The sequence below is a fragment of the Amblyomma americanum genome, chromosome 2 (assembly GCF_052857255.1).
Source record: "Amblyomma americanum isolate KBUSLIRL-KWMA chromosome 2, ASM5285725v1, whole genome shotgun sequence".
Taxonomy (NCBI): Eukaryota; Metazoa; Arthropoda; class Arachnida; order Ixodida; family Ixodidae; genus Amblyomma; species Amblyomma americanum.
Genome location: NC_135498.1, coordinates 224,897,622 through 224,909,980, shown reverse-complemented (window position 1 = coordinate 224,909,980; position 12,359 = coordinate 224,897,622). Strand labels below are relative to the sequence as shown.

Here is a 12,359-nt window from a genome sequence, read left to right as displayed (position 1 = left end):
AAGGTTGAGCGGCAGCCTCAGTTCGCAAGCCGAGCCAACGTTTCGACAAGGAAACCTGTCTTCGTGTTTCAGCTGACACCTGAAAATTCGGGCAGAAACTATTTCACAATGACTTTCGATGATAGTGTGACCAGCATCCAAGCGTTATCTAGATGCCGTAGCAACACCCGGATAGAGAAATCATCAAAGGAGGTAAGTAATGTTGTTCACATTAAATGGAAAACGCGCTGCAGTGGCGCACTGGTTATGGCGCTCGACTGCTGTACCCAAGGATGCGAGATCGTATCCCGGCCGCAGCGGCCGCATTTCGATCGAGGCGAAAAGCAAGGCGCCCGTGTGCTGTGCGATGTCAGTGCACGTTAAAGAACCCCAGGTGGTCGAAATTTCCGGAGGCCTCCACTACGCCGTTTCTCATAGCCTGGGTCGCTTTGGGACGTTAAACCCCATAAACCAACCAACAAACATTAAATGCAAAAACTCTGCAAAGAAAACAGTATTATTCCAGCTCCTCAATGCCACTCAATTCAGAGCTGGACTCTTCAGACGAGCTGCTTGAACTGCCAATGGCGAAAACTACTGGGTCAACTTCATCATCGAAAATTATATCCCTTTCCCAGGCTTCATCCTGAATGCGCTCAGCATGTGCACAAAATTTTTGCCAGTCTTCCTTTGACACATGTGCCAAAGCCTGAGGCAGAAGCTCCTCAACTTCAGCCAATGTGAAAGCTTTGTTTCTTTTTGCTACGAATCCTTTCACCATGCTCCACACCTGCTCAATCGGATTAAACTCGCAATGGTACGGAGGCAGACGCAACACTTCGTGGCCATGTTTTGCGGCAAGTGTGTCGATCGCATACACAGTGTGTCCGCTCGTCGTTCTTTTGCACAAATCGAGCAACTCAGCTCGTACCATGTCTGTTGACCAGGATATACCCTTCCTTGTGAGCCATGCCTGGATTTCAATCTTCCGAGTTGATGTCGTTGGTGGCTTTTCGAGCGCAACACTATGGTAAGGGGCATTATCCATAACAATAATGCTGCTGTTAGGAATGTTTGGCAGCAGTTTGCTTGAAAACCACTCCTCGAAGTACTTGCCGTCTATCTCGGAGTGGTAATCAGCTGAAGCGCCCTTCTTGGCTCTGAAGAAGTCGGCAGCACCGCTCACAAAGCCTGTGAGGCTACTGCCTGCATGAACGAGGATCAGGCGGCCTCCTTTCCCCGATGGCGCTGGCAGACCTGTAGTCAGGCCCCTAAGAAAGGCATCTTGCGATGACTTGACAGTGCTGTCCTTCCACACATGTTGCCTGGTGTGGCCAGCATTGACCCAAGTCTCATCGAGGTATACGATGCACCTGCACGGGGAGGAAGATAAAAATACCGATTGAGTTTTTATGGTGCACCTGCACGGGGCGGGGGGGGGGGGGGGGGGCAGAACAAATATCGCTCGAGTTTTTGTTGTTATCAATGTATTCATCATAGAAATATAAAATATCGCGTATGCAATTATTACAAACTTTTGAATGGCTATTAGAATATTCTTCAATTCGTCATTCGAACTGAATAGTGCCTATTGAAAACACAAATTATATATGTAATGCTTTCGAATAATCGGCACCAAGGTGCACGGACCCGGAGAATAGAACAAAGAGCGAGAAACTAATTCTTCTTTGCAACATCCGCGATTCAGTGTCATCGCTATTTGATTCGTCTTTTATTTTATTTTAAAAACAGTATTAATGATTTCACAAAATGAGTGCATGACGTACACAGCTAGGTGCGATGAAGGTAGGCAAATAATGTAAAAGTCGCTCTCTGAACGATCATTAAAAACGAAGCGCTTACCTCCCTTGGCTCCGGAATGCTTTGATAGCTCTGAGATACCGGCGCCGCCAGGCTACTATGTCGGATCGCTCGATGAGTGCGAGAGTTCGTTTCCTTTTTCGAACTTGAAGCCCATCTCTTTCAGCAACCTCCACAAGGTGGCTTTGCTCATATCCGGCAAATCGTCATCTCCGTTTACTTTATGCAGGATACTGTCCAAAGTCGGTATTTGTCTTTCGGCATACATACGATGCAACTTGAGCCGGATGGCGTTGACCGTAAAGCTGTCGTACTTCACACTGCGGGAGCTTGATATTGCCATCCTTTTCGGTCTTTTTTGCGGTGATTTTACTCCGCCAGAAAGACCTTCTTTCTTAAACCTCACAACTGTCCGAGGGCTCACTCCGGTCATCTCGCCCACAATTGCGAGAACGTCACGCACAGTCTTCTCGGGGTGGAGCTTCCTTATGCTTGCGTAGACATTAACTATCACCGCCTTGCAGTCTTTAGAAAACTTTGGAGACTTCACCTTGGAAAAGAGGCGAACAGGAGATGTTTTCGAAGTCGAAGCGGGGGAAGAAAACAAGCGAGCAGGTGACAGCGACGCCATTTTCACAAACAGACCTGCCGGCTCAGCTGCGAAAACCTGATACAGCCGGCGCCTGAGAAAACGAAAAATCTGCGTCACTCGGTTCTGGAAAACATAAAAGAAAAATCAATCTATTTGCAAAATAAAACACTTCCATCGGTCTACTATAATATCAACTACTGTTCACTTTGCTTGTCAATTCATTTCTATTTTTATTTTTGACGCACTATATTATGATGCGGACGAGGATCGCAAACAGGCACCGTAGCCTTGGCTGCGTAGACAGCTAAGTATGAAAAGGAGTATAGGTTGTAGCGTTGTGCGTCCTGGCCCTGCTGGTCCTGAATTCGAACCCGTGCGAGTTGGCGGATAGCTTCAGCGCGTGGTAAGAATGACGCAACGTCGTCATTTGGATGATCGTCGACATGAGGCAGCATGACATCGAGTGTTGTCTTCACCTGACGTCCATAAACTAGGCCAAATGGTGTGGTGTCATCTTGGTTGTTTCCTGCACGGCTGTATTGTATGCGAACGTGACGTAGGGTAGGACGTCGTCCAAGGTTTTATGTTCCACGTCCACGTACATTGAAAGCATGTCCGCAAGCGTCTTGTTTAGGCGTTCCGTCAGTCCATTAGTTTAGGGATGATAAGAAGTCGTTCGACGGTGACTGGTGTGACTGAAAATTAGAATTTGGTGCAGGAGCTCAGAGGTAAAGGCAGCCCCTCTGTCCGTAATTAAAACTTGTGGAGCACCATGACGTAAGACAATTTGAGTAACAAAGAACTGGGCTACATCGGTGGCGGTGCTACTTTGAAGAGACGCTGTCTCCGCATAACGTGTGAGGTAATCAGTGGCTACTATTATCCAACTTTTTCCGGAGTCTGATGTAGGAAAGGGCCCGAGCAATTCCATGCCCACTTGTTGAAACATTTGCGAAGGCGGCTCAATTGGCTTGAGGAATCCGGCTGGCTTCACGGGTGTAGTGGCAGCGGCAGCAACGGCCTGTGACGGACTATACATATTCCTTTCAAACCGTGTTTTACAGCTGCTTGGCGGTGCGGCCCGACAACACTGCATGACCTGCATCTTTGCCTGCATCCCGATTGGCCCGTCCGGAGCAACGTCATCAGTGACAGCCCATGGACAACTATAAGAAGCGGTCGACGCACCAAGCTTCGCATCATTGCACGTAGTGGCAGCGGCAGCAACGGCCTGTGACGGACTATACATAATCCTTTCAAACCGTGTTTTACAGCTGCTTGGCGGTGTGGCCCGACAACACTGCATGACCTGCATCTTTGCCTGCATCCCGATTGGCCCGTCCGGAGCAACGTCATCAGTGACAGCCCATGGACAACTATAAGAAGCGGTCGACGCACCAAGCTTCGCATCATTGCACGTAGTGGCAGAAGCAGCAACGGCCTGTGACGGACTATACATAATCCTTTCAAACCGTGTTTTACAGGTTGGTGCTCTTTTTCGTTTTTTGCTCAGATAGAAATAAGCTCTAAACGACTAAGTAGTTGCGAAATTTTTTCTGCTGCCGCTGCTGCTGCTGCTGCTGTGTTTTCTGTTTGCTGCGTTGCGGTGTTTTCCTAGACGCTATGCCTTGTGACGTATGCCTGGCTTGCCAGCAGACTATTTCAAAGGAATCTACGGCTATAAAATGTTCTGAGTGTTCATTCTCTTATCATGCTGGCAACTGCTCAGGAGTGGGGGAAGCAGCAGTGAAATCCAAACCGGATATAGGAAAGTCATGGCTCTGCCCGACATGTAAAGCTTCTAAACTAAGGGGGGGCCCAAGCTCTGCAAAGGGTAAACCTGAACAAGATGCTGATATTGCGGCTAGGCTAATTGTGATGAATCGGAACATCACCGCCCTACTCCCACTTCTTGAGAAAATTGATGATCTCATGTCAGTCAAAGAAACTGTCGAAAGCATTGAGACAAGCATCAGCTTTTTGTCTGATAAGTACGATAAGGTTATCGAAATGGTTGACTCACAAAAAAAGGACATTGACGACCTCAAAGAGAGAGTGGAAAAAATCGAAACACAAACAGCGACTGAAGAAATCAAAGAACTTAAACAGCAACTAAACGACCTGGACCAATATAACCGCCGACAGAACCTTGAAATTCACGGCCTCAAGCAGACTGATGATGAAAATTTGTTGAGCAAGCTGAACGACATTGCACGAGAGTTGAACATTGAAGAAGTCACACACAGGGACATAGAAGCCGTACACAGGCTGCCGTCCAAACCCCCGAAGACACCCATTGTCCTTGTACGGTTTGCTTCGCGCGCCGTAAAAGAACAATGGTCCGAACGAAAAGCACTTCTCCGAACGAAACTTCCCGACCTTAGTTTTTTTGACAACATGACTTCACAAAACCGGAAACGGCTGTGGCTGGCTAAGATGAGGGCAAAAGAACGTTCGTACCAGTTTGCTTGGCAAAAAAACGGCAGGATCCTTGTCAGAAAAAAGCAAGGTGAAGCGGCCATCCACATAAAGTCAGAAGATGACATCATGCAAATCACTTGATCGCTTGAACAAGTCACGTGTCTAGAGGAGCGCCTATCATCATGGCTGAACAGTCTTGTAACTGCTGTTATCATGACACAAACTCTTTCAACAAATTGATAAAAGAGCAACCACGGAGGAAATCTATATCTCTATTCCATCTTAACACCCGAAGTTTGCAAAATAAGCATATCGATGTTGGTACATATTTGGACGCACTGAATCACAATTTTTCCATACTAGCCTTCACGGAAACTTGGTTCGAAAACGCGCAAGATGCTGTGCACTTCGACAATTATAACTGCGAAACACTGTGTCGTCAGCAGCAAAGGGGTGGCGGTGTGGCACTTTATATCAGCAGAGATATTATGTACACTGTTATTCCAGAATATACACTTATCACAGAAAACTACGAATGTCTAACAGTTGTAAGTCATGCTTTTGCAGTAGCCGTTATTTACCGTCCACCTTCAGGGTCTGTTTCCGCATTCTTAAGCTTCTTTGAAGAACTCGGCGAATACCTGCTCTCATTACATATTCCATTCGTCATGCCAGGCGATTTCAACATAAACATGCTTTCTTTCGACAATTCTTGCAATGCTTTCCTCGCGATGATGCATTCGATAGGACTTGTTAATGTGATTGGTATCCCAACACGCGTAACACCAGACAGCGAGACGTTAATTGATCTATGTCCTACAAACTGTTTAGAGGACACCGTGTGCTGTGGAGTGTTTTCAGTGAACATTAGTGACCACATGCCATTTTTTTGTTTTTTACCTATCATCCAAAGACATAGCGGACCCCAAACTGAAACATCGCGCAGATTTATCAGCGATAATGGCATTGCGCAATTCCGTAATCTTCTATCAGAAACAACATGGTATGACGTCTTGAGCACCGACGACCCGAACGATGCGTATAACTCCTTCATTCGTACAGTAAAAGAATTATATAATATTGCTTTCCCTCTCAAACAAATAAAAAGAAATAAGAAAGGAAGAAAACCATGGATTACAGATGAATACATCAATAGACTGAACTATAGAAATAATCTGTTCCACTCATTTATTGCGACTAAAGATAGCTCGAAATTCCTAGAATTCAAAAAGGTTAGGAATAAGTTAAACGCTGACTTAAAAAAAGCCCGTACATCGTACTACATGAGCAAGTTTACAGCAGCTTATACCTGTCCGAAAGAAACATGGGCACTTATGCGCTCTCTTGTCTGTAAAAATCAAGATTCTGTCCCCCAGCAAATAATCATTGATGGCAAAACCTATTCAGGTCCTTCACTGGCAGATAAATTTAACGGTCATTTTCTAGCATCTGGTGCGTCACAGAGCACGCAGAGCAGTTCATCTAGGAGTTACATAACTAAGATAGAAACTAGTTCCATATTCTTGTCTCCAACCACGCCAAGTGAAATCGAAACAGTCATCAAAAGCCTCAAAGATACTTGCGCATATGGTCATGACGATATTGCAGTCCGTGCGGTGAAAGGATCATGCGACATTTTGAGCGTACCCCTTTGTCATATCTGCAACTGCATAATGCGTCATGCGTCATTCCCTGATGAAATGAAGATCGCCCGAGTGTGCGCAATACATTAGAGTGGGGCAAAGAACAATATTGGTAACTATCGCCCGATATCCGTGCTTCCAGTTTTCGCGAAGGTGGCGGAAAAAATAATCAACACTAGAATCAGCAGTTTTTTGTCCTCTAAGGGTATAATTTCAAACCAACAGTATGGTTTCCAAAAAGGGAAATCCGTTGAATCAGCACTACTGAATATTAAGGAAAAAATAATAACAAACATAGAGAGACAGCTATATACTCTTGGTATATTCCTAGATTTCAGGAAGGCACTTGACTCCATTAAACACGATATATTGTTTAGTAAACTTTCCGACTATGGAATCCGCGGCAAAGCTCTTGATTTGATAAAAAGTTATTTGTACAACCGCCTCCAGTTCGTTAGTATTCATAACAGCAGATCAACAGCACAGGTAATTAAATATGGCGTACCCCAAGGTTCCATCTTAGGTCCTCTCCTATTTCTCTTATATATTAATGACATTGTATCAATACCCCAAACCCCCGAAATAGTGTTGTATGCTGATGATACTAATGTATTTTTCCATGGCAATTGTCTAATCACCCTAATGAAGAATGCCAATACATGGCTCGAAGAATTATCGACGTGGTTGCAGCATAGCCAGTTACGACTCAATACAGACAAAACCAACTACATTATCTTTCGGGCTAAAAACAAGGCGATTGACACTAAACTTAAACTAGTCTTCGAGGGGCAAACATTAAACCGTGTTAGCGCTCAGAAATTTCTGGGTGTACATTTCCACGAAAACTTGAACTGGACACACCACATAAACTATTTGACTATGGACCTCGCGAAAACTATTGGAATTCTAAATAGATTTAAGTTTATGCTCCCAGCGTGGTTCAAACGCCAGCTTTATTATACCATGATTAATTCAAGACTGCAATACTGCATACTAGTTTGGGGCACCACTACCACTGGTAATTTGGAACGTCTTCATATTCTTCAAAAGAAATGCATCCGATTCATAGAAAATGCAGCGTTGCGAGAACACACAGCTCCACTGTTCGTAAAAAATGAAATACTTGCAATTACAAGTATATTTCGACAGCGCTTGGCACTGAACATATTCACTCACATAAAAAGTAACCTAAATTCATTTCTTGGGAAGTACCGACGTCAAGAATGCGGCTATAACTTTAGGGCAAATTCATTTGTTAAGAAAAAAGTCAGAACTTCCTATGGTACACAATCGTTAGACTACCAGATTCCTGTCCTTTTAAATTTGTTTCCAGAGCTTATTGACATCGCAGTGAATGTACAGTCACCGTATACTTATAAAGCACGGATAAAAAAAGTACTCCTGGTAGAAAAAAAATGACCTGTCTCCTTGTTATCTCATTTAGGTTTGTGTTTCGTTTGTATTGCTGTGTTCCTTGTTAGATTCTTGAAATATGTCGATACAAATGTTGCTTCTTCAGGCTTTTTGACTCTGTAATAATTTTCTGGTTAGGAGCTAATCTTTTGTTGAGATAAATATTTATGCAACTGCGGTTCTTACCTTCTGACACAATAATAACTAACAGGTTGTGATGTAAGCTTTTTTTTTGTGAAGAAAATTTCTCTTGTTTTCTGTAGTACTTACGGTTTTAATTTCATATAATGCTTGTTCACAATGCTTCTGTTTTCTACACGTAATCAATGGTACAATATATTTTTTACAACGGCTTTTGTAGCATAGAGAGTGCAATGTATCTCGCCAGGAGGCGAGGCCTTGTCAGGCGTAGATGAAACGCCTTTTGCCTCGTCTTCCTTGGTAGAAAAATCCTCTTAACTCTCTTGCTCATGATGTATACTTGCTTTCTACCAGAAATAAAATGAATTTGAATTTGAACTTAGCGGCGCTGGCAATCCCGGCTAGTGCGGACGTAATGCGCAACGTCAGGGCCCAGGCGAGGCCAGTAGTATTTGTCTTGAATCCGAGCTTGTGTTCTAGTAACACCAAAGTGGCCGGAAGCTGGTTCGTCATGGCAGGCGTGAAGAATTTCGTCGCGTAGGTTCAGAGGGACGACCAGCAAGTATTGCCTACTGTTCGCGGCGAAATTCTTCTTGAAGAGAACACCGCTTCGTATGCAGAGAGACGACAAAGCTCGCCCGAAGGCTTTAGGAACTCTCCTGCTGGTACCTTCAGGATAACGAATGATGTCGTGGATGTCGGGGTCGGCGCGTTGATGCTCGGCGAAATCGTTGGCATGTATTGTATTCAAGAAGACTTCATCGTCATCAGCAGCCTCGTAAGGAGCTGTTTGCACGGGAGCACGAGATAAGCAGTCGGCGTCTGCGTGTGTGTGACCGGATTTGTAAATGACGGTGATATCGAACTCTTGGAGTCGAAGGCTCCATCGTGCGAGGCGCCCGGAGGGATCCTTGAGGTTGGTAAGCCAGCATAGTGCGTGATGATCGGTCACTACTTTGAAAGAGCGACCATAAAGGTATGGTCTGAACTTCGAAACTGCCCATACGATGGCGAGGCATTCTTTTTCAGAGGCAGAGTAGTTGGCTTATGTCTTCGATAGTGCGCGGCTTGCATAGGCGATGACACGTGGTTGGTTCCGCCGAACTTGAACTAGGGCAGCGCCCAAACCAACTTTGCTTGCATCGGTGTGGACCCTGGTGTCTGCAAGTTTATCAAAGTGCGCCAGCACAGGGGGTGACTGCAGGCGGCATTGAAGCTCTTGAAACGCCATCTGTTGTGGTGGTTCCCACCTGAACGGCACCTGCGCCTTTGTCAGAGCAGTAAGGGGTGAGGTAATGTTAGAGAAATTCTCCACGAAGCGGCGGTAATACGCGCATAGTCCGAGGAATCAACTAACTTCCTTCTGATCACGCGGCGGTGGAAAATTGGCAATGGCGGATGTTTTCTCGGGATCTGGAAGGAATCCTTCGTAGTTCACGACATGGCCTAAAAACTTTAACTCTTCGTATGCAAAATGCTATATTTCGGCTTTTAGAGTAAGGCCTGATGACGTTATGGTCTGCAATACTTCCTCGAAGCGATGCAGGTGCTCCTAGAAAGACGGGGAAAAAACGATGACGTCGTCCAGGCAGACCAGACAAGTTTGCCACTTCAAAGCCGCAATAACGGTATCCATGAGCCTTTGGAATGTCGCGGGTGCGGAACAAAGGCCAACTGGCATCACCTGGAACTCGTACAGGCAGTCTGGAGTGATGAATGTCGTTTTTTCGCAGTCCCTCTCGTCTACCTCAATTTGCCAATATCCAGCCTTCAGGTTCATGGAGGAGAAATATCTGGTGTTGCATAAGCGATCCAAGGCATCGTCAATTCTGGGTAGCGGGTACACATCCTTTTTGGTGATGTTGTTTAACCGACGGTAGTCAACACAGAATCGTAAGATGCCGTCCTTCTTCTTCACAAGCACGACAGGTGCCGCCCACGGGCCCCTAGAAGGTCGAATAACGTCGTTGGCGAGCATTTCTTTCACCTGTGTGCTGCTAGCCTCACGTTCTTTAGAGGACACTCAATAAGGTGACTGCCGGAGTGGTGGAACATTTTCATCAGTAATTATGCGATGCTTCGCAAGATGCGTCCGCCCGACGCGAAGGCACCACAGTAGCGATCGAGCAGTTCGCGCACCTTGTCGCGCTGATCGAGCGGAAGGGTTGGGTTAATGTCGTACTGAACACCAGGAGGTATATCAGACTCAGTCGTTGAAGCAGTCGTTAAACTGTGCACACACCTAGTTTCACTAAGAGCGTCAATATATGCCACAGTCGTCCCCTTGTTAAGGTGCTGGTGTTCGTTGCTGAAATTAGTGAGAAGAACGTTCACCTTGCTATCTTCGAGGAAGACAACCACCCTGGCGACGGAAAGTCCTCTGTACAGAAGCAACAATTGCTTGCTTTTCACGACACCCTCAATTTGCCGCATGTTCTTTAAGCCGACGGTTAATATTACACTGGATCGTGCAGGCACGGTCACGTGTTCGCCTAGAATGTGCAGCGCCGCTGGGAGAACACTATCGACGGATATGGCCTTCTCGGTCGAGAACTTGACGGACTGCGATTGCAGATCAATGACGGCACCGTTTTCAGTCAGGAAGTCCATGCCGAGTATGACGTCCCGAGAGCACTCGGCTAGCACTACGAACGTTGCCAGAAATGTTTGGCCTTGCACGGTTACCCGCGACGTGCATGTTCCCGTTGGCGTGTTCAAATGGCCCCCTGCAGCACGCATCTGTGGGCCGTCCCAAGCGGTTGTGACCTTTTTCAGTGCCGCCGCAAATTTTCTACTGAGCACAGAATAATCGGCGCCAGTATCCACCAGCGCTGTTACATCGGCGCCATCGACCGAAATCTCCAAGTCGGCTGTTGCTAGCGTCTTACTTTGGGGATGAGGCATTCGGTCTCGGCTGCAGTGCGTCGAAGGAGTCCGACATTGAGGAAAGGCGTCGTGACCACGGAGGGGTACGTGAGGACATCGGCTTGTCTTGTGGCACTTTGTCTGATGAGTCGTCGGTACGGCTAGGGCATTCGGCGTTGTGTGAACTGGAACTGTCTTGCGGCGATAGAGGATCTTTCACATTTTGTCGTTGAGCAGCCGCACCTCCAAAGGCTGCTGCATCTAGTTTCCCCTACGGGAACTCCGAGACTGGTCTCGTCCTGGAGAACTGTAGCGACGAGGAGATGGTGATCGAGAGAAGCGACGCTGCGCTGAGCCCGCTTGCGAAATGTAGTCCGCGATCCCCTGCGGTTGTTCTCCACGCGTCGGACGAGGACAACCGACGGGGAATCCTCGAAGACCCATCTCCTTGTATGGGCAGCGGCGCCAAACATGTCCAGCCTAATCGCAATGGTAGCACAGCTAGCGGCTGATTGTCCGGTGCTCTCCAGATATCTGTTCTGCGTCGTCCTAGCCGCTGTGGAGAATTCGGCTGGAGAGGTTGACTCCGCATAGCGGCGGAGGCAGGCGCATAGTAACGTGGGTTCGGCTGGGACGGAATCAAATGACGTGTGACGGCGGCGTAGCTGAGATAAGGGTGCTGCGGCTGTACCGGGTCTGGGAGAGATAGTGGTGTGCTCGTACTTGAAGCTTGTTGCACCTCCTCGCGAACAACATGAGAAAGTGTGGCAACCTGAGGCTGTACCTTAGCCAGAAAGAGCTTCGCCAGTTCTTCGCGCACAATGGATGGAATTATCTCACGTAGAGATTCTGCCGAGTTCATCGTGTCTCCCTCCACAGTGGCCGTGTGCATCGATGCTGTTGGGCGGTCATACTGTCGGGCCCTCATGTCAAGAGACTTCTCGATGGAGCTCGCCTCCTTTATGAAGTCAGTTAAAGTCACTGGAGGACTTCGAACCAGGCCGGCGAACAGCTGCTCCTTAACCCCTTTCATCAGGATGCTAACCTTCGTCTTCTCCGACATGCTTGGGTCCGCACGTTGGAAGAGTCGCTTCATATCTTCGATGTACACCGTCACTATCTCGTTGGGGAGTTGATGTCGGGCACGCAAACACATGTCAGCCTTCTCCTTGCGTAATGTGCGGTCCTTGAACACTTGGAGAAACTCGTTTTTGGACGTATCCCACGTTCGAAGGCCAGATTCATTGTTGATAAACAGGTCCTCGCGTAGTCTTCGAGGGTGAAATAAACATGACGCATCTTGCAGTCAGCGCCCCAGCCATTGTATGGCCACCCGATCGTACTGGTCCAGCCAGTCTTCGGCGTCCTCGTGGGGTTGGCCGTGGAAATGCGGTGGCTGCCGCTGGTGTTGGAGCAGGACCGGCGGAACTGTAGCTGGGTTGGTATTCATTGTGGGAGCCCTTCGGGGTGGATTAGAAGGGAGT

At 47.1% G+C, this 12,359-nt stretch overlaps 1 protein-coding gene across 1 annotated transcript; it reads right to left on the bottom strand.

Annotated features, from left to right (window-relative positions):
* Positions 1–428: 428 nt before the first annotated feature.
* LOC144120389 (uncharacterized) lies at positions 429–11,938 on the bottom strand. Its single transcript, XM_077652737.1, has 5 exons — positions 11,599–11,938; positions 10,471–10,655; positions 9,143–9,277; positions 1,843–1,988; positions 429–1,352 (listed from the first exon to the last, which is right to left on the bottom strand). Exons 1-5 carry the CDS (start codon positions 11,936–11,938, stop codon positions 497–499), a joined length of 1,662 nt encoding a protein of 553 aa, XP_077508863.1. The 3' UTR covers positions 429–496.
* Between the last annotated feature and the right edge of the window lie 421 nt (positions 11,939–12,359).

What these genes read in the sequence shown, in the direction of transcription:
- LOC144120389 (XM_077652737.1), bottom strand. Translation starts at nt 11,938, where the DNA reads ATGTCGGAGAAGACGAAGGTTAGCATCCTGATGAAAGGGGTTAAGGAG. An exon ending in CCGTGCCTGCACGATCCAGT is followed by an intron (nt 9,278 to 10,470) that starts GTAATATTAACC and finishes GCTCTGACAAAG; the next exon opens with GCGCAGGTGCCGTTCAGGTG. An exon ending in TCCACACCGATGCAAGCAAA is followed by an intron (nt 1,989 to 9,142) that starts GTTGGTTTGGGC and finishes GCCGGATATGAG; the next exon opens with CAAAGCCACCTTGTGGAGGT.